The sequence below is a fragment of the Schistocerca nitens genome, chromosome 2, assembly GCF_023898315.1.
Source record: "Schistocerca nitens isolate TAMUIC-IGC-003100 chromosome 2, iqSchNite1.1, whole genome shotgun sequence".
Lineage (NCBI taxonomy): Eukaryota > Metazoa > Arthropoda > Insecta > Orthoptera > Acrididae > Schistocerca > Schistocerca nitens.
In genome coordinates this window covers 809075049-809094289 of record NC_064615.1, presented here as the reverse complement: position 1 = coordinate 809094289, position 19241 = coordinate 809075049, and the positions used below count along the sequence as shown (strand labels likewise).

General features: G+C 41.1%; 1 protein-coding gene across 1 annotated transcript in view; it reads left to right on the top strand.

Moving 5' to 3' along the window:
* LOC126234648 (rootletin) overlaps positions 1–19241 on the top strand; it is a 246891-nt gene that overhangs the window by 84170 nt on the left and 143480 nt on the right. Inside the window, exons 11-12 of the mRNA XM_049943380.1 lie at positions 322–482; positions 13833–13963. Of these exons, the coding sequence (XP_049799337.1) occupies positions 322–482; positions 13833–13963 (292 nt within the window). The remainder of the gene's footprint in view (positions 1–321; positions 483–13832; positions 13964–19241) is intronic.

Sequence of the window (19241 nt, the reverse complement as noted above, 5' to 3'; positions counted from 1 at the left end):
CCAAGTTCACAGAGGTTACTTATCACACTCTATGAAACTTTTGTTCATTTATTGTGCCACACAGATGAAAATGTACTTAACCTTTGAACAATACAGTTGCTGCAGCTGAGTTTCATTGGTAATGGCTGTTATCTTTAAAAGTGTTTGAAATGAATCGCATCATGTGGTTTTATGAATAAAAAATTTTAATTGTTTTTTGTTTTTGTTTTATTATTTTTTTATTTTATTTTATTTATTTTTTTAAAACTCTTCATAGTGTTGAAGTGATCCATGCAAACTTTCAAGATGTCACTTGTTTAACATATTCAACAAATTTTACAGGGAAATAAATATGCGTGCAGAAGAAGAGCGATGTAGTCGATTACGAGAAGAGCTCCTCACACTCCGTGAAGAGTTAAATCATGCCCAAATGGCACGTGATATGCTTGAGCAGCAGAAGTTAGAGACAGATCTATTAATATCACAGCTTGAAAAAGGAAAAGGTAATTAGGTTTTATTACTGAATTTTTGGTGTTATTATACAGCACATGTCAAAAAGAATTAAACAACTACCATAGTGGAAATAAGTATGATAGAAAGCTCTGCAGAATGCTGCAGTATAGAAAGACTTTATTTTGTTTGTATTATGCACACTGCTGTTGTTGCACCGCTGTGCTGTCCCAAGCAATAGGATTGTTCATAAAAGAAAATGGCAAGTGACTAGCAGAAGACGTTTGGGAACACGAAATTAGTGCACTTATAGAGTGGTATTTTCGTACACATCTTGAAAGTAGTCAATCATGCCAAAAGAACATCTTCTGGTAACCCTTTTCCAGTAGGCTTGTTTTCTCTGAGAAAGCTGCATTTCACATGAATAAGAAAGTGAATTTACTGTTCTGACTGGGGGAGGGAGGTGGCAAGGACTCCACATATTTCAGTTGAGCATGTTCAGAATTCATGCATGCTCCGTGTGTTTTGTGTAGTATCGTAAAAAAGATTTGTGAGCCATCTATCTTTACAGAATACACTATTACTAGCATCATATATCTAACAAACTTAACCAGCACCTAACCCCACAGTCTGATGAAGCTTCCAAACACTGGAACGCTTACTAAGAAGTTCTGAGTTGTATAAATGAACATCTGCCTTACTGCTTGTTTGGCCAGGTAACTTCCCAAGATCTTAACAATTTGCCAGTGGATAGAAAGGTTGCATCTGTTACTCTTCTTCTCAAGCAGATGTCTGAGTTTTGAGGATGCATTTATATTGCTTTTCAACCCATGGACTTCAATACCCCCATATATTTCACAGGAATAAGCATGAAACATGAGTACCATATTGTATCAGTAAAACTCCCAGAACACTTAAAAGTATTGATGATGTGTCCATTCTTTTGCATCTGTAATAACCTCATTATCAACAAGATATTAAACCCTATCGTTGCTCACTTGAAAGACTGTGAATCAAAAACAACATAGATTCTCTGCTGCAACATTTCCTATTAGGGATTAAAGCGGTATAATAACTTGCCCAAGGAAACAAAGGATAGAACTCAAATAAATTTATTTTACAAGGTGCAAATTTTCAGGACTGGTGTTGCCATCTGTTGAAAACCTTACCTATGGACTAATGGTCACCATCATGCTCAAAGTAGTTCCCATCCGCACGTATACACCGTTCCCAGCGCTTCTGCTACTGGTCAAATGTTTTCTGGAAGTCCTGTTCTTTGAGGGTGTTTATCATGCTTCTTGAATCCTCCTAGAGAGTCGAACTGATGGCCTTTCAACTTGAGTTTCAGTTTTGGGAATAGCTCGAAGTCGCAAGGTGCCAAATCTGGTGAGAACGGTGGGTGGGGTACAACCGCCAGGTTGTTTTTGCCAAAAAGGTGTTGGTGAGCAAGGTCATGTGACAGGGTGCATTGTCGTGATGCAGCAGCTAGTTCCCTTGACGCTGAAGTTCGGGTCTTCATCGCCGCATGTTTTCACGGAGCTGCCGCAAAACATCACAGTAGTACGCGAAATTCACTGTTTGGTGGGGTGGGACGAATCTTTGTGCTCAATTCCCTTGGTATCAAAGAAAACGATGATCATGGTCTTCACTTTGCTCTTCACCTGTTTCGCTTTTTTGGGTCCTGGAGAGCCTGGGCTCTTCCACCGGTATGATTGTTGCTTTGTCTCGGGGCCATAACCGTAAATCCAGCTCTCGTTGCTGGGGATAACCCATGACAAGAAGGTTGGATCATCAGATGTCGTCTGACGAAGTCCGTGCACACTTCAACACTTTGTCCCTTCTGATCGGCAGTCAAGATCTTTGGCACAAATTCTGTGGTAACACGGTGCATGCCCAATTCATCAGTCAACATTCGTTGACATGTCCCATAACCAATACCCACTTCATCCGGGAGGTCTTGAATGGTTCGACATCAATCTCCACGAACCAGTTGTTGAAGTTTGGCAACAATGTCTGGCGTTGTGCGGCGAACGGGCCTTCCAGTGTGAGCATCATCTTTGATGTCTGTTCGGCCGGCCCTGAACCGAGCATTCCACTCAAACACACGTATACGGCTCTTGCTCTGTCCCCCAAACACTTGTTGAATCATTACAAGGTAGTCTTGCGCATAATAGTTCGTGACTGGGAACATTCAGTTTAGTTTGCGGTTCTGTCGCAAACTAGGTCGCTCTTTTAGTTCGGTAGCTCATATCTCGATTTCCAGAAAGACAGTTCGCTTGCTTTGCTACTGCACACACTCTTTTATTCATTATGCTAGTCTTTTAAATAATGACCAGTGTTGCCAATGCCTGTATTATTACAGTTTTATGTCAAGTAATTAGACTTCAAAAGGGCAAATAAACCAGTTATTTACACAAATGGGTAAAATGGGGTAGTCAACTACTTTACTTTACATACAGTGCACTTGTATTATTTTAATTTTAAAATATATTTATTTATTTATTAGTTCATTGTAGGAATATTACTTACAGAATATGCTAAATGCGTTTATATATATATATATATATATGTGTGTGTGTGTGTGTGTGTGTGTGTGTGTGTGTGTGTGTGTGTGTGTGTGTGTGTGTGGTGTGTGTGTGTGTGTGTGTGTGTGTGTGAGGGAAACATTCCACGTGGGAAAAATATATGTAAAAACAAAGATGATGTGACTTACCGAACGAAAGCGCTGGCAGGTCGATAGACACACAAACAAACACAAACACACACACAAAATTCAAGCTTTCGCAACAAACTGTTGCCTCATCAGGAAAGAGGGGAAGGAGAGGGAAAGACGAAAGGATGTGGATTTTAAGGGACAGGGTAAGGAGTCATTCCAATCCCGGGAGCGGAAAGACTTACCTTAGGGGGAAAAAAGGACAGGTATACACTCGCACACACGCACATATCCATCCACACATATACAGACACAAGCAGACATATTTAAAGACAAAGGGTTTGGGCAGAGATGTCAGTCGAGGCGGAAGTGAAGAGGCAAAGATGATGTTGAATGACAGGTGAGGTATGAGTGGCGGCAACTTGAAATTAGCGGAGATTGAGGCCTGGTGGGTAACGGGAAGAGAGGATATATTGAAGAGCAAGTTCCCATCTCCGGAGTTCGGATAGGTTGGTGTTGGTGGGAAGTATCCAGATAACCCGGACGGTGTAACACTGTGCCAAGATGTGCTGGCCGTGCACCAAGGCATGTTTAGCCACAGGGTGATCCTCATTACCAACAAACACTGTCTGCCTGTGTCCATTCATGCGAATGGACAGTTTGTTGCTGGTCATTCCCACATAGAATGCATCACAGTGTAGGCAGGTCAGTTGGTAAATCACGTAGGTGCTTTCACATGTGGCTCTGCCTTTGATCGTGTACACCTTCCGGGTTACAGGACTGGAGTAGGTGGTGGTGGGAGGGTGCATGGGACAGGTTTTACACCGGGGGCGGTTACAAGGATAGGAGCCAGAGGGTAGGAAAGGTGGTTTGGGGATTTCATAGGGATGAACTAACAGGTTACGAAGGTTAGGTGGACGGCGGAAAGACACTCTTGGTGGAGTGGGGAGGATTTCATGAAGGATGGATCTCATTTCAGGGCAGGATTTGAGGAAGTCGTATCCCTGCTGGAGAGCCACATTCAGAGTCTGGTCCAGTCCCAGAAAGTATCCTCTCACAAGTGGGGCACTTTTGTGGTTCTTCTGTGGGGGATTCTGGGTTCGAGGGGATGAGGAAGTGGCTCTGGTTATTTGCTTATGTACCAGGTCGGGAGGGTAGTTGCGAGATGCGAAAGCTGTTGTCAGGTTGTTGGTGTAATGGTTCAGGGATTCTGGACTGGAGCAGATTCGTTTGCCACGAAGACCTAGGCTGTAGGGAAGGGACCGTTTGATGTGGAATGGGTAGCAGCTGTCATAATGCAGGTACTGTTGCTTGTTGGTGGGTTTGATGTGGACGGACGTGTGAAGCTGGCCATTGGACAGGTGGAGGTCAACGTCAAGGAAAGTGGCATGGGATTTGGAGTAGGACCAGATGAATCTGATGGAACCAAAGGAATTGAGGTTGGAGAGTAAATTCTGAAGTTCTTCTTCACTGTGAGTCCAGATCATGAAGATGTCATCAATAAATCTGTACCAAACTTTGGGTTGGCAGGCCTGGGTAACCAAGAAGGCTTCCTCTAAGCGACCCATGAATAGGTTGGCGTACGAGGGGGCCATCCTGGTACCCATGGCTGTTCCCTTTAATTGTTGGTATGTCTGGCCTTCAAAAGTGAAGAAGTTGTGGGTCAAGATGAAGCTGGCTAAGGTGATGAGGAAAGAGGTTTTAGGTAGGGTGGCAGGTGATCGGCGTGAAAGGAAGTGCTCCATCGCAGCGAGGCCCTGGACGTGCGGAATATTTGTGTATAAGGAAGTGTGGTTACAAGGATGGTTTCCGGGGGTAACAGATTGGGTAAGGATTCCAGGCGTTCGAGAAAGTGGTTGGTGTCTTTGATGAAGGATGGGAGACTGCATGTAATGGGTTGAAGGTGTTGATCTACGTAGGCAGAGATACGTTCTGTGGGGGCTTGGTAACCAGCTACAATGGGGCGGCCGGGATGATTGGGTTTGTGGATTTTAGGAAGAAGGTAGAAGGTAGGGGTGCGGGGTGTCGGTTGGGTCAGGAGGTTGATGGAGTCAGGTGAAAGGTTTTGCAGGGGGCCTAAGGTTCTGAGGATTCCTTGAAGCTCCGCCTGGACATCGGGAATGGGGTTACCTTGGCAAACTTTGTATGTGGTGTTGTCTGAAAGCTGACGCAGTCCCTCAGCCACATACTCCCGACGATCAAGTACCACGGTCGTGGAACCCTTGTCCGCCGGAAGAATGACGATGGATCGGTCAGCCTTCAGATCGCGGATAGCCTGGGCTTCAGCAGTGGTGATGTTGGAAGTAGGATTAAGGTTTTTTTAAGAAGGATTGAGATGCAAGGCTGGAAGTCAGAAATTCCTGGAAGGTTTGGAGAGGGTGATTTTGAGGAAGAGGAGGTGGGTCCCGCTGCGACGGAGGACGGAAATGTTCCAGGCAGGGTTCAATTTGGATGGTGTTTTGGGGAGTTGGATCATTAGGAGTAGGATTAGGATCATTTTTCTTCGTGGCAAAGTGATATTTCCAGCAGAGAGTACGGGTGTAGGACAATAAATCTTTGATGAGGGCTGTTTGGTTGAATCCTTATACACAAATATTCCGCACGTCCAGGGCCTCGCTGCGATGGAGCACTTCCTTTCGCGCCGATCACCTGCCACCCTACCTAAAACCTCTTTCCTCATCACCTTAGCCAGCTTCATCTTGACCCACAACTTCTTCACTTTTGAAGGCCAGACATACCAACAATTAAAGGGAACAGCCATGGGTACCAGGATGGCCCCCTCGTACGCCAACCTATTCATGGGTCGCTTAGAGGAAGCCTTCTTGGTTACCCAGGCCTGCCAACCCAAAGTTTGGTACAGATTTATTGATGACATCTTCATGATCTGGACTCACAGTGAAGAAGAACTTCAGAATTTACTCTCCAACCTCAATTCCTTTGGTTCCATCAGATTCACCTGGTCCTACTCCAAATCCCATGCCACTTTCCTTGACGTTGACCTCCACCTGTCCAATGGCCAGCTTCACACGTCCGTCCACATCAAACCCACCAACAAGCAACAGTACCTGCATTATGACAGCTGCCACCCATTCCACATCAAACGGTCCCTTCCCTACAGCCTAGGTCTTCGTGGCAAACGAATCTGCTCCAGTCCGGAATCCCTGAACCATTACACCAACAACCTGACAACAGCTTTCGCATCTCGCAACTACCCTCCCGACCTGGTACAGAAGCAAATAACCAGAGCCACTTCCTCATCCCCTCGAACCCAGAATCCCCCACAGAAGAACCACAAAAGTGCCCCACTTGTGATAGGATACTTTCTGGGACTGGACCAGACTCTGAATGTGGCTCTCCAGCAGGGATACGACTTCCTCAAATCCTGCCCTGAAATGAGATCCATCCTTCATGAAATCCTCCCCACTCCACCAAGAGTGTCTTTCCGCCGTCCACCTAACCTTCGTAACCTGTTAGTTCATCCCTATGAAATCCCCAAACCACCTTCCCTACTCTCTGGCTCCTATCCTTGTAACCGCCCCCGGTGTAAAACCTGTCCCATGCACCCTCCCACCACCACCTACTCCAGTCCTGTAACCCGGAAGGTGTACACGATCAAAGGCAGAGCCACATGTGAAAGCACCTACGTGATTTACCAACTGACCTGCCTACACTGTGATGCATTCTATGTGGGAATGACCAGCAACAAACTGTCCATTCGCATGAATGGACACAGGCAGACAGTGTTTGTTGGTAATGAGGATCACCCTGTGGCTAAACATGCCTTGGTGCACGGCCAGCACATCTTGGCACAGTGTTACACCGTTCGGGTTATCTGGATACTTCCCACCAACACCAACCTATCCGAACTCCGGAGATGGGAACTTGCTCTTCAATATATCCTCTCTTCCCGTTACCCACCAGGCCTCAATCTCCGCTAATTTCAAGTTGCCGCCACTCATACCTCACCTGTCATTCAACATCATCTTTGCCTCTTCACTTCCGCCTCGACTGACATCTCTGCCCAAACCCTTTGTCTTTAAATATGTCTGCTTGTGTCTGTATATGTGTGGATGGATATGTGCGTGTGTGCGAGTGTATACCTGTCCTTTTTTCCTCCTAAGGTAAGTCTTTCCGCTCCCGGGATTGGAATGACTCCTTACCCTGTCCCTTAAAATCCACATCCTTTCGTCTTTCCCTCTCCTTCCCCTCTTTCCTGATGAGGCAACAGTTTGTTGCGAAAGCTTGAATTTTGTGTGTGTGTTTGTGTTTGTTTGTGTGTCTATCGACCTGCCAGCGCTTTCGTTCGGTAAGTCACATCATCTTTTCATAAATAATCAACTTTTTTAAAGTTTTGGAAATAACCAACAAAAAATATTTCTGCTTTAGGTACAGGTTAAGTACTATATGGCACAAACAATAATACCATTATCATTAACAGAAGAAACACTAACACTTATAATTTGTTACCAAACAATTAGACATAGAAAAAATAACTATGACCCCTGAGTGAGATCGTATTCTAAAGCATACTTTTTGTGCTTTGCATTATCATTCTTTAAATAATCAGTCTTCTAATTTTCAAGTGAAATATTACAAAAATTTACATATTATTATGTAAAAACATTAATTTGGAAACTTTGTTCATTGATAACAGTGTGATTTTTTAAAGCCTACTGCGGGCTCTCGCTCCTTCTCGCTATTGTCCGTCGGTCTTCGGAAAAGAGTGAACGAACTAAGTAGCAAGGTTATCCATGAACTAGTTCGCGTAGTTCACCTGTGGGAGTGCTCTTCCGAACTAGTTCATTCGTGAACTACACAAGACTGTTGCAAGGGTCTCGGTAGAATTTTTCCCAAGATTCGCACAGAATTTGATGCACACACGCTGTTCTGTTTGCGGATCCATCATAAAATCGCCACACACCAAACACAGAGTATTATGGAAATCACTGTGTACACGCAACACATCCTCCCAGCTGAATGCCACTCCGCACACTGACTCGTCAGGTATGCAGCTCTCACCACCAAGCGGTGCAAAGATCTAATACTCCTACTTTCCAGATGGCAACACTAGTCCCGAAAATTTTGGATTCCACCTCATAAAAGGCAGTCACAACGTATCTCATAAATATTGGTTACTACACAGTTATAGATTTCTTAGAGAATTCAGTATTGGGATTAATAATATTAAAAAAAGGGTGATTTGTAGTTTATGGTACTGTTGTTTCACCATTTTCCTGAGTTCAACATCTCATCCATTGTGAGGGAATGATGACTCAGATTTTCAGGTGTACATAAGGGAAGAAATGGAGATGTAATAGAGATTTGGCAACATGATCGTGCTCCTAAAATCAGTAGTAGAAAGTATGAAAAGACCAGTGGATAAATGCTCCTATCGGAGCACAAAAAAGGTCAATATGCTCCTGTTTAAAGCAGTCTTACTGAAAACCAAGATACTAGCTGCCCCAGTCCACTTTCTTCAGCACCTTTAAAAAATTTTCCAAACATTTTGGCATGCAAACATATTTGCTCTTTTTTAACATGCAACTCATCTCTCACTCCCACAAGCTCCCCTAACTGTAACTCACTCTCACCCACTAGTCCATTGCTGTAAGTTGCTCGTACCCATCCACGCCCACTTGCTCATTTTCACTCACTCATTCAGTGCAAATCATTGTCATTGTCTCTTTGTGTCTCTCTTAACTCTCACTGTCTCTTGTCTCACAGTCAAGTTCTCCTTCACTCTGTCCTACTACTACTGTCTCTCTTTTCCTTTTTGTCATTGTCATAGACCCTGTCTCTCATTATCACTGGCTCTCACCGCACTTCCTCTTTCTCCTTCTCTCTGGTTCCCTTCTTTTCCGTGCCACAGCAGAGCACGTCACTAATATGAAAAGAACTTTATGTATCAGTAAAATTTTGGTAGTTTACTTGTGTGAAATTGAAATAGTGCAAAATTAATTTTTCACCCCAGACTGTATTTTACTTGTTCAAAAATTTTGCATGTGCTTCAGTAGTACAACACAGAATTCCCAGAACCCTTCTTATGATAACGAAGACACTTTTCAGCTTATTTCTATGTACTACGTCGCTTTATAAACAACATTTTCACCTCACACCAGATTTTACTTGTGTTGTTACAAATGTAATAACTTTGAACCTCTATATCTCAGAAACTGATAAAGAGAATTTTCAAGCTTGTTTGAGATCAGGATCTTAGCAATATATCACAATAAATACACTCATTTGCTGTGCATAGCTGCCTCGGAGTCTGCGGCTTTGTTTTGGTACCCAAAACCCAAGTTTTTGGGGTGTTTCTTGATAACCGGTAAAGATTTTTTTAGACCATGAGTATAACACTTCTAGATAAATGCCTAGAGAATATAACACTAAAATTTGAGCAATTTGCTGTTGTTATTTATTATTTAGATTTCATCTCACTCCAAATTTTATGTGCATATAAGGTAACTTTGAACTTCTGTATCTCACAAACATATAAGGATATCAATAAAATTTTCAAAGTTGTCAGAGATCGGGCTCTTAGGAAGATATCATAAAAATTACAGCTTTTCGTTTTGCATAGCCTTCTTGTAATCTGTGGCTCCGTTTTGGTACGAAAAATGGTATAAAAAACTCTTGGGGTTTTCTAAGCTGTGTAGTGATTCGAGAATTTCTGCATAAATTCTAGAACCACTCAGCCTTCTACCATCTCGACCACACGATATTTTAGATGTGAGTGGGAAAAAGGAACCCTATCTACTGCGCGTCACCTGTCTTTGTGTGCAGGTCTCAAGTTTGTTGTGAGAAGACTGTAGGCACGGCGGTCAAACAGCACCAACAAGTACTTGACCTACTCCGACATCTCACTCCAGTACCTGCGAGGTAGGGAAGGGGGATGGTAAAGGTTTCCTGTCTTTGGGGCTATCTTCTTTCTCTTCTTCGACCTTAGCAACCATTTCTATTTATTTCCTTTCTTACTTCTCATTTGAGGACCTATCTATTTTTCCCTCTTTCCATATTCACATACTTCTATCGCAGAAGTCCTTCCTAGTTTCTGTGGTTTATAATAACCTACATCTTATCTTTCAATAAGAAGACCGAAGAATCAGACTACATGAACACACGCATACAAACAAAATTACATTTAAACACAAATATTAAAATTACATATTAGAAACATGTCGAGATGTGAGAACCGCCAGGTATTGTACGGGAAAGAATGTGTACAGGGGGGGGAGGGGGGCGACTGTGACGATTTCACATCAAGTATACATAAGAAGGAGGTGTCAGTAATAAAAGAGAACATAAGCCGGAAAGGAATTAAGTGTGATAATCATTAAGGAATGTCAGTTTAATAAATACTATGACGAATTCTAGGATAGTGAAACTTGAATTATAGGTAGACATAGTATCCACTAAGAGTATAGAATTTGAGAAGTAGAGGAGGACTCTAGGAATTAAATGAAGTATGAAGAAGTATATGCAAAGTGTAGTGTAGATTTGTAGCTTTACCAGAAAACACTTAATTATAGTGTACATAGGAACGTATACTGGGGTAATGAACTATGAGGCCTACTCAGAAAGGATAAGGGGGTGTATCCGGCATTTGCTAAGTATATGGGGCAGGTGTACCCACATGGAAATAGGACGACCTGTAGCCTAAAAAATAGGAATGTTTTGTAAAGGGGCGTACCTACCAGAATGGAAAGAGGAAGTGCAATCATATAGTCCACCCTCAGACAAGGTATAGGTACTGATCCTAGCAGAAGGGGACAGTATTGTGACAGAAGTCACACATTTTATAGGAATTATTCTGGAAAGTATGAATTCTATGCACAACGAGCATTATTACATTTTATGTAAGTTTATGAGTGTCAAAAGGAACACTTTCATGTTGCCCAGAGTTCTTCCAAACTACAACAGATTATGAATGAGTACATACTTAGGAAAGGTAGTGCAAAAGGTGAGAACAGAAAGTAGACTACTCATGTGTCATGAACACCTGAAGTTTACGATTGGAAAGATGGCAGAAAAAAAATATAGCCCTCATGATTCCTATATATTAAAAGAGCTGACTAAAACCTTGAGTGAAATGCTTACATTTTATTATCAAAGTAAAATGAGAAAAGAATAGCTAAATAGTAAGCAAAAAGTTATTCACGGTTACTGAAAGAAAAGAAATGTATACTGTTAAAATGTGAATTGTTATTATGTGTGATATTAATGTACATAATGATTATGTATAAAATATCACGTGTTCGATCGGGGGGGGGGGGGGGGGGGGATATGTAGTGATTCAAGAATTTCTGCATAAATTCTAGAACCACTCGGCCTTCCACCATCTCCACACGATATTTTAGATGTGAATGGGAAAAAGGAACACTATCTACTGCACATCACCTGTGTGTGTGTGTGTGTGTGTGTGTGTGTGTGTGTGTGTGTGTGCGCGCGCGCGTGCAGGTCTGAAATTTGTTGTGAGAAGACTGTAGACATGGTGGTCGAACGGCACCAACAAGTACTTGTTGGTCGATCCATGGAAGTCGTAGTGAAAGCGCAAGAAAGAACCAAGGAACTTTTGTGTTATTCTATGCTGTTTTGTAATTGTGACTATTGTTAGTGACAAAAGAACTGTTGAGTTGAGGAAGACTTTTAAGTAACTCTTGACACGGACTTGGTAGAGGCAAGACATGTTAATGATTTCTGTGGTTGTCAAACAAACTCTGTTGTAAATGTATCTCAGTTGTGCGTTATGTGAGACGACATGGGTGACTTACAAGAAGTCAGATATTTATGTGAGATGTGATAATTTTGTTCTTTGTGGAAGTTGAAATATACCGAGAGTGAACTAAAAGTATTCTTTGAGTACCTACTTATTTCACGAGTAGAGAGAGAGTGTCTTATATGCTCCTTTAATTAGCATCATTCTTCGGAGAAGAAGTTTTTAGAGATTGACATAGCCGGCTATCCATAGAAGAAGATCGGCTGTGCATACCAAGTAAGTTGACTCATATAAAAGAAGTGGGAAGGTTGCAATCTGACTTCACACATTCTTGTCATCAAAAATGTTATAGCTTCACACGAGCTAATAAAAATTTTTGAAAATTATTATTTAGATTTCACCTCAAACTGGATTATATATGTAGAAATAAGGTAACTTTGAACCTCTGTATCTTGAAAATGGACAAAGATATCAGTACAATTTTCAAGATTGTTCAGAATCAGGATCTTAGGAATATATCATAAAAATTTCAGCCATTGACGGTGCATAGCCATCCTAAATATTTAGTACAAAAAACGCTAAAAACCTTTTTTTTTTTTGGGGGGGGGGGGGGGGGGTTATTGTAAGGAACTGCCCATGAACTGATGATGCTTCCATAACTCCCTTAAGGCCCACCACGCTAAGACGATCCTTCTATTGGGTATACGAATGGTCCCTATCCTAAGGGCTATCCAAAACAACACTTCCTTTCTGCCACCAATAGAACTCAAGGTTTGAGGCTCCGAATAATCCAGCTTTTATGGAACATATTAGGCAGTGCATGCTGTCATGTGCATATCAATTAATGTGCTTAATAATGTTTTGTGTTATGAAGTTAAATGAACAGTGAATAACTATTTTTTTATGCTACAAAGCCAGCTTGTTCCAAGTACTAGTATGTGTAAATGTAAGAGAACTTCATGATAGGTACAACCAACAGAGGTAGTACATTAGTGAAGGTATGGGCTTGAGATTGAGGAGGATAGAAGCTCATTCTCTGTCAGGTCATCTTGATTTAGGCTTTCCTTGATTTAGAAAAATCACTTCAGGAAAACGTCGAGATGATTGATTCAGCAAGGTCATGTCTGACCATCTGTGCTGTCCTCCCTTCATTAAACACTTTTATATATGTTTATATGTCTGACAATGGAAAATCCAGGGTGGAATGTAACAATACCAGAGAAGGAAAGTTGCTACTCACCATATAGCAGAGATGCTGAGTCTCGATAGGCACAATAAAAAGATTCACACACTCATAGCTTTCAGCCATTAAGCCTTTGTCAGCAGTAGACATACGCGCACACACACACACTCACGCAGATGCAACTTGTGTGTGTGTGCGCTTGTGTGTATGTGTGTCTACTGTTGACAAAGGCTTAATGGCCGAAAGCTATGAGTGTGTGAATCTTTTTATTGTGCCTATCGCAACTCAGCATCTCTGCTGTATGGTGAGTAGTAGCTTTCCTTCTCTGGTATTGTTTATATGTCTGTTTAGATGATTTAATGTTTTCCTTGCATTAAGTTTACAGATCCTATGTCATGTATAATGGTCTTTGGACAAATAAATTAATGATACTGAGGGTAGTTACAATTTGTAGCCTGCAAATATAGATTGGTGTGAGTAAACTTGCAGTACTCTTTAGATCCCAGTGTTCCATTGATTTTCCTGCATGTCAAAACAATAAAGAATGTTTATGTACCTTCTTTCTTAACCACCATTGCAAACGGAATACCCAAATTGAGTGAAATTACATTCTGAAGAAACTTAGGTAATGTCACTACTGCATGTTCCATCCCTGTACTATCAATAGCAGGAGGATTTGAAATTTGCTGATTGTAGTGTTGTAAACTCAAAAGTAGTATATTACAACTGCAGTCTTATGCATACCGAAAAGACAATCAAAATTTTTCTGTATAAGTAATTATTGTTCATATTTTTGTTTTAGTAATATCATTTAATTTTATCTAATGTGTGGATTTTCACATTCATTTCAGGTGATATAGATTTGGAGCTAGAACGTATCCTCCTCGAAAAATCTGATGTACAAGAAGCACTGGTTAAGGCAGAAACAGTGTGTGCTAGTCTTGAGCAAGATAAAAAGCGACTTCAAGATGAAATTAAGAAGGTAAGATATATGGATGGTATACTTCCAGTAAATCATAGCTTATTACACCATTTTTCGGGCATGCATCCAAGATATTTTTAATTCATTTTCCGATATTTCAATTGACAACCTTACAGCCATTCTCAAGGTAAGTTGCTAGCCCAAAACAACTGGGAAAACTTCAAGAAATATAAATCTTAACTTGTTTATGAAGCTCTTGCAGCTTGTCTGTAAAATTCTTGCATTTCAGTAATGTTCTGTGTCTGAAGTTTTTCTTGATCAGAACAGATTACATGAATGCATCCAAAGGAATGATGAGACTATTGTCTGATTAAAATTACTTGTTAGTTGACACTTCATGATGTGGAACTGGTTTTCTCCAATTAGAGTGCTCAATGACATGATAGAATTGTTTACTATTGACAAACTGCCACAACAATTAATCAGTTCTCTTCCAATTCCTAGACTGGCTATCTTTCTTCATGGTTTCAATTTTTGGATCCTGATCCCTGGGCCTGCCCCTTTCTTAGTTTGGACTTTTATCAGAAATGATAACACACAGAGAACAATACTAATGAAATATGCACCATTCATACATAGCATTAACCAAACACTATTGAATCCATTTGCACAAGACTTGATTCAGTATCACATGTATAATCATCACAATCACAGAGATTGGCCTACATTAGATAAGCTTTGTACATGAGGCCAAACTTTCTGAAGGCAGCAAATCATCTTTGTAACACAACAACTCATTGGTTGACAATGCGACAGCTCGTGTAGCCAGTGTGAAGATAGTTTCAGGTAATCAATAACTCATGGAGGCAAGAAATGACAGTTTCCTTTTTGTGCTCAAACTGATATTTTTCTGTCTTGAGTTTGCTTGTAGAAATTAGCTTTGATCGCCGTGAACAAAATGAGTATGATTAATTTTTCTGCTGCAGGTTATTGACCACCATTTTCTTGGATACATAGCACATCACAAGGTTGTGGTCATCTGCCACAGTTCAGTCATTGACCACTCAAACTCAGCTATCATCATAGCACCTTATGTCCCCTCACATCTCACAGCGGCAACTTCCAGCATTGCTCCAGGTTAAATAACAGTGCTTGTGAAGTAGCCCACCATGTTGTGTGTCACCTGTAACCAAGCAGTAGCTGGCAGCCGATGTGGCAACACTGTAGCAGCAAGTGGCAGACATCACTAACAAGTAATTTGATTCGGACTATAGCAAGTGTCCCACCCATGCTTTTCAAAATGTCTGACCTTCCCTGTACTATCTCATGTCAAATAATGCCTACAGTCTTGAACTACCCTCGAACAAGAGTGTAAACTCCATCCCTTACATCTTCTCACTGGATATAGTTTTGATTCTCCTATTAAAGTGTGGGCTGTATAGGGACTGAGCCTACAGACTTTAACTGGTGGTAGGATCTTGTTCTGCCAGGTTCAGGAAAGGTCAGCGATGGTTGGAGGTTAACAAAGAAGTCTTTTATTTTAAGGATCCATCTCATTTGCACAAAACATTCATTGTGACTAGAGATGGGCAAACTCGTTCATCCTTGGGAACTAGTTCACTGGTGATTGCCCTTTTTTTTAACTGTTCATTTTTACTCATTCACCGTTCATTTGTGCTTGGTATATGGTTCTTATAAAAATTGAAAATTAGTAGCATAGGGCCTGAAGATGGAAGGCACCAAGAGGGGGCACTTACCTTCCCCCCTGGAGTACAGAGTTTTTATTCATAACAGAATTCTCACACACTAGTAATTATCGTGATTCTGCAAAACCTCTCGTTTAGCTAACTGTAGCGTTATGTGGCTGATCGCTGTGAAATAATCTGAGGCAGCACATGAAAAACCTGCCCTGAGTACAGACTGCTCACCAGTTACGCACAGTTTGTTGACTACTATGAGCAGAACAGGTAAACATGTAATAATTAGGCAGTAAAGAAATAACAGATAAGCTAATGCAAACAACAGTTTCAAAACAATAGATGACGATTGGTGGGTGAAGTGAGCAGTCTAGTACTCGGGCCAATTTTTCGTACGCCACCCTATACTACTGAAATAATATTGTAGAAGTTATCATATTCTTTGTACAAAATGTGACACCAGATACTCGATTATGGAGCGTGGGCTTCATTAGTTTGTAAGTCAGTCTGCCTTCCATAACAATGAACATGCTCTTTTACCTTGGATTAAAAAAAGACAGAAAATGGCCACTCATGTGTGCCGTGCTGACTTCCTTTGCATGTCTAATAACAAAAAAATCCTTCCTTTTTGCAAGTATTTATTCTGCTGTTTATCGAAATAGTGAAGTAAGCCGATATGCTGTTTTGTTACCTAAAAACATGTATATATTACATACCACGTAATTTTTATGTAATTTACATAATTATAAAATTCATTTTAATTACTGATCATGGACATTGAATAGAATGTGAAAAGCACAAGAAGTTCAGAGTTCAAAAAAGGTTTGAAACAGATCTAGAATGGGTGTGCGCAGCGAACGAAACAAACATCATCTCGATACTGAACTATGAGCAGTCTGCAGTGGAAATGCGATGAGAGAGAAAGAGAGTGTGTGTGTGTGTGTGTGTGTGTGTGTGTGTGTGTGAATTCTTAAGGGACCAAACTGCTGATGTCATCGGTCCCTAGACTTACACACTACTTAAATTAACTTACGCTAAGGACAACACACACACCCATGCCCAAGGGAGGACTCGAACCTCCAGCAGGAGGGGCCGCTCAGTTCATGACTTGGGGCCTCTAACCACTGCGAAGAGTGGCCACGCAAAGAAGAATGAGTCCACCCGAGTGAGACTGAGACCAAGAGCAAGACAGACGGGGACGGGACCGAGGCTGGAATGAGACCGGCCGTCATGCCGTTGCGGGAACGAGACCAACCGTTTCCCGTTCCTGGGAACTATAAGTAGAAATCCGCGACCAAAGTGAACTATGAAAGACTGTTCCCTAGAATTTATTCCTTGCTCGTTCCGTTCATCTTGATGAACCGTTCCTTTGGACCCATTAGTTCGCGAATGACCCATCTCTAATTGTGACCATCTTTAAGTTCATTAAAGACTATGTTCCATTAATATACAGACAGCCAAGCATGAAATACAAATCATACTATACATTCTGTACAATAAATATGCCAGACCCATGTGGCCTGCTATCAAGTGCCTCTTAGACGTGCGTCCAAACAGCGATTCTCTCTTACATATACTACAACGCAACATTTGTTGCTTGTTTTTGCACATCAATCCACACCTGATGTTGAGACCAGAAACAAATTTTAATGTATTCTTAGGGTTATGTAACAATATATAGTGTAGAAGACTGATCAACATTTTACACATATACATACTTGTTGAAATAAATTGATATAAAAATGACCTGTGAGATACATATATATCTCTCAGAAAGTGTACTGTTTAATATAAACACCTAGTTTTCTACATCACATCTACACTCTGCAAACCACCGTGACATGCATGACAGAGGGTACATTCCATTTTACTAGTTATTAGGGTTTCTTCCTGTTCCATTCACATGGGAAGAATGATTGTTTGAATGCCTTTGTGCATGCAGTAATTATTCTAATCTTATCCTCACAATCCCTGTTTGAGTGATACGTAGGGGGTCGTAGTATATCCCTAGACTACCCATTTAAAGCCAGTTCTTGAAACTTTGTTAATAGACCATCTCGGAATAGTTTACGTCTGTCTTCAAGAATCTTTCAGTATCTCTCTGATGCTCTTCCATGGATTAAACAGACCTGTGGCCATTCGTGCTGCCCTTCTCTGTATACGCTCAATATCCCCTGTTAGTCCTACCTGGTACGTGTCCCACACACTTGAGCAATATTCTAGGATGGGTTGCACGAGTGATTTTTAAGCAATCTCTTTTGTAGACAGATTGCACTTCCACAGTAGCTATCAATAAAGCAAAGTCTACCACTGCCTTTACCCATGATTGGACCTTTGAGATCATTCCATTTCATGTCCCTAAGTAGTGTTATACCCAGGTTTTTGTATGAGCTGGCTGATTCCAGCAGGGACTCATTGATATTATCGTCATAGGATACTATGCTTTTCCGTTTTGTGAAGTGCAAAATTTTACATTTCTGAACATTTAGAGCAAGTTGCTAATCTCTGCAGCACATCCATATATTATCAAGATCTGATGGGGTATTTATGTAGCTTCTCTCAGATAGTACTTCATTGTAAATAAATTTGTCATCTGCAAAAAGCCTAATTTTACTATTAATATTGTCTGCAAGGTCATTAATGTACAACATGAACAGCAAGGGTCCCAGCACACTTCTCTGGCGCACACCCGAAGTTACTTCCACATCTGACGATGATTCTCCATCCAAGATAACATGCTGTGTCCTCCCTACCAAAAAATCCTCAGTCCAGTCACAAATTTCACTTGATACCCCATATGAGCATACTTTTGACAATAAGCTTAGGTGCAGTACTGAGTCAGATGCTTTTCTTAAATCAAAAAACACTGGATCTGCCTATTTACCTTGACACAGAGCTTTCAGTGTGTCATGTGAGAAAAGTGAAAATTGGGTTTCACATGATCAATGATTATAAAAGACAGGCTGGTTGATGCTGAGGAGGTCCTTCTGTCCAAGATACCTCATTATGTTTGTGTTCAGAATATGTTCTAAGATTCTACAAAAAAAAAAAAAAAAAATGATGTCAGGGATCTTGGACCGTAGTTTTGTGGATCAGTTCTGCTACCCTTCTTGTAGAAAGATGTGACCTGTGCCTTTTTCCAAAAGCTGGACACACTTTTTTTGTTTGAGGGATCTATGACAGATAATAGTTAGAAAAGGGGCTAACTCGGCCACAAATTCAATATAGAATCCAACAGGGATTCCATCAGGGCCTGGAGCTTTGTTTAATTTTAACAGTTTCAGTTGTTTCTCAACACCCCTGACACTAATACTTATTTCATTCATCTTTTCAGTGGTTTGAGGAATCATTGTTCCCACAACTGCGTTGTGGACACTGATACCAGTTTCGATGTGGATGTCCTCAGAGACATCAGGTCTATTTGTTAACATTGGATCCAATATAGTTCCATCATGAATGGGGTTCCTAACTATCTGTTATAGGTGGTTTCCAAAGAAGGCTTTTAGTAAAGTTTCACAGGATATCTTTTTGCACCCACTGCCAACAAAACTGTAATTTTCCCAATTAATTGTTGAATGATTAAAGTCTCCACCAAAGTTTACAGTATGATTTTAATGTTGAAAATCAAAGTAGACTGCATT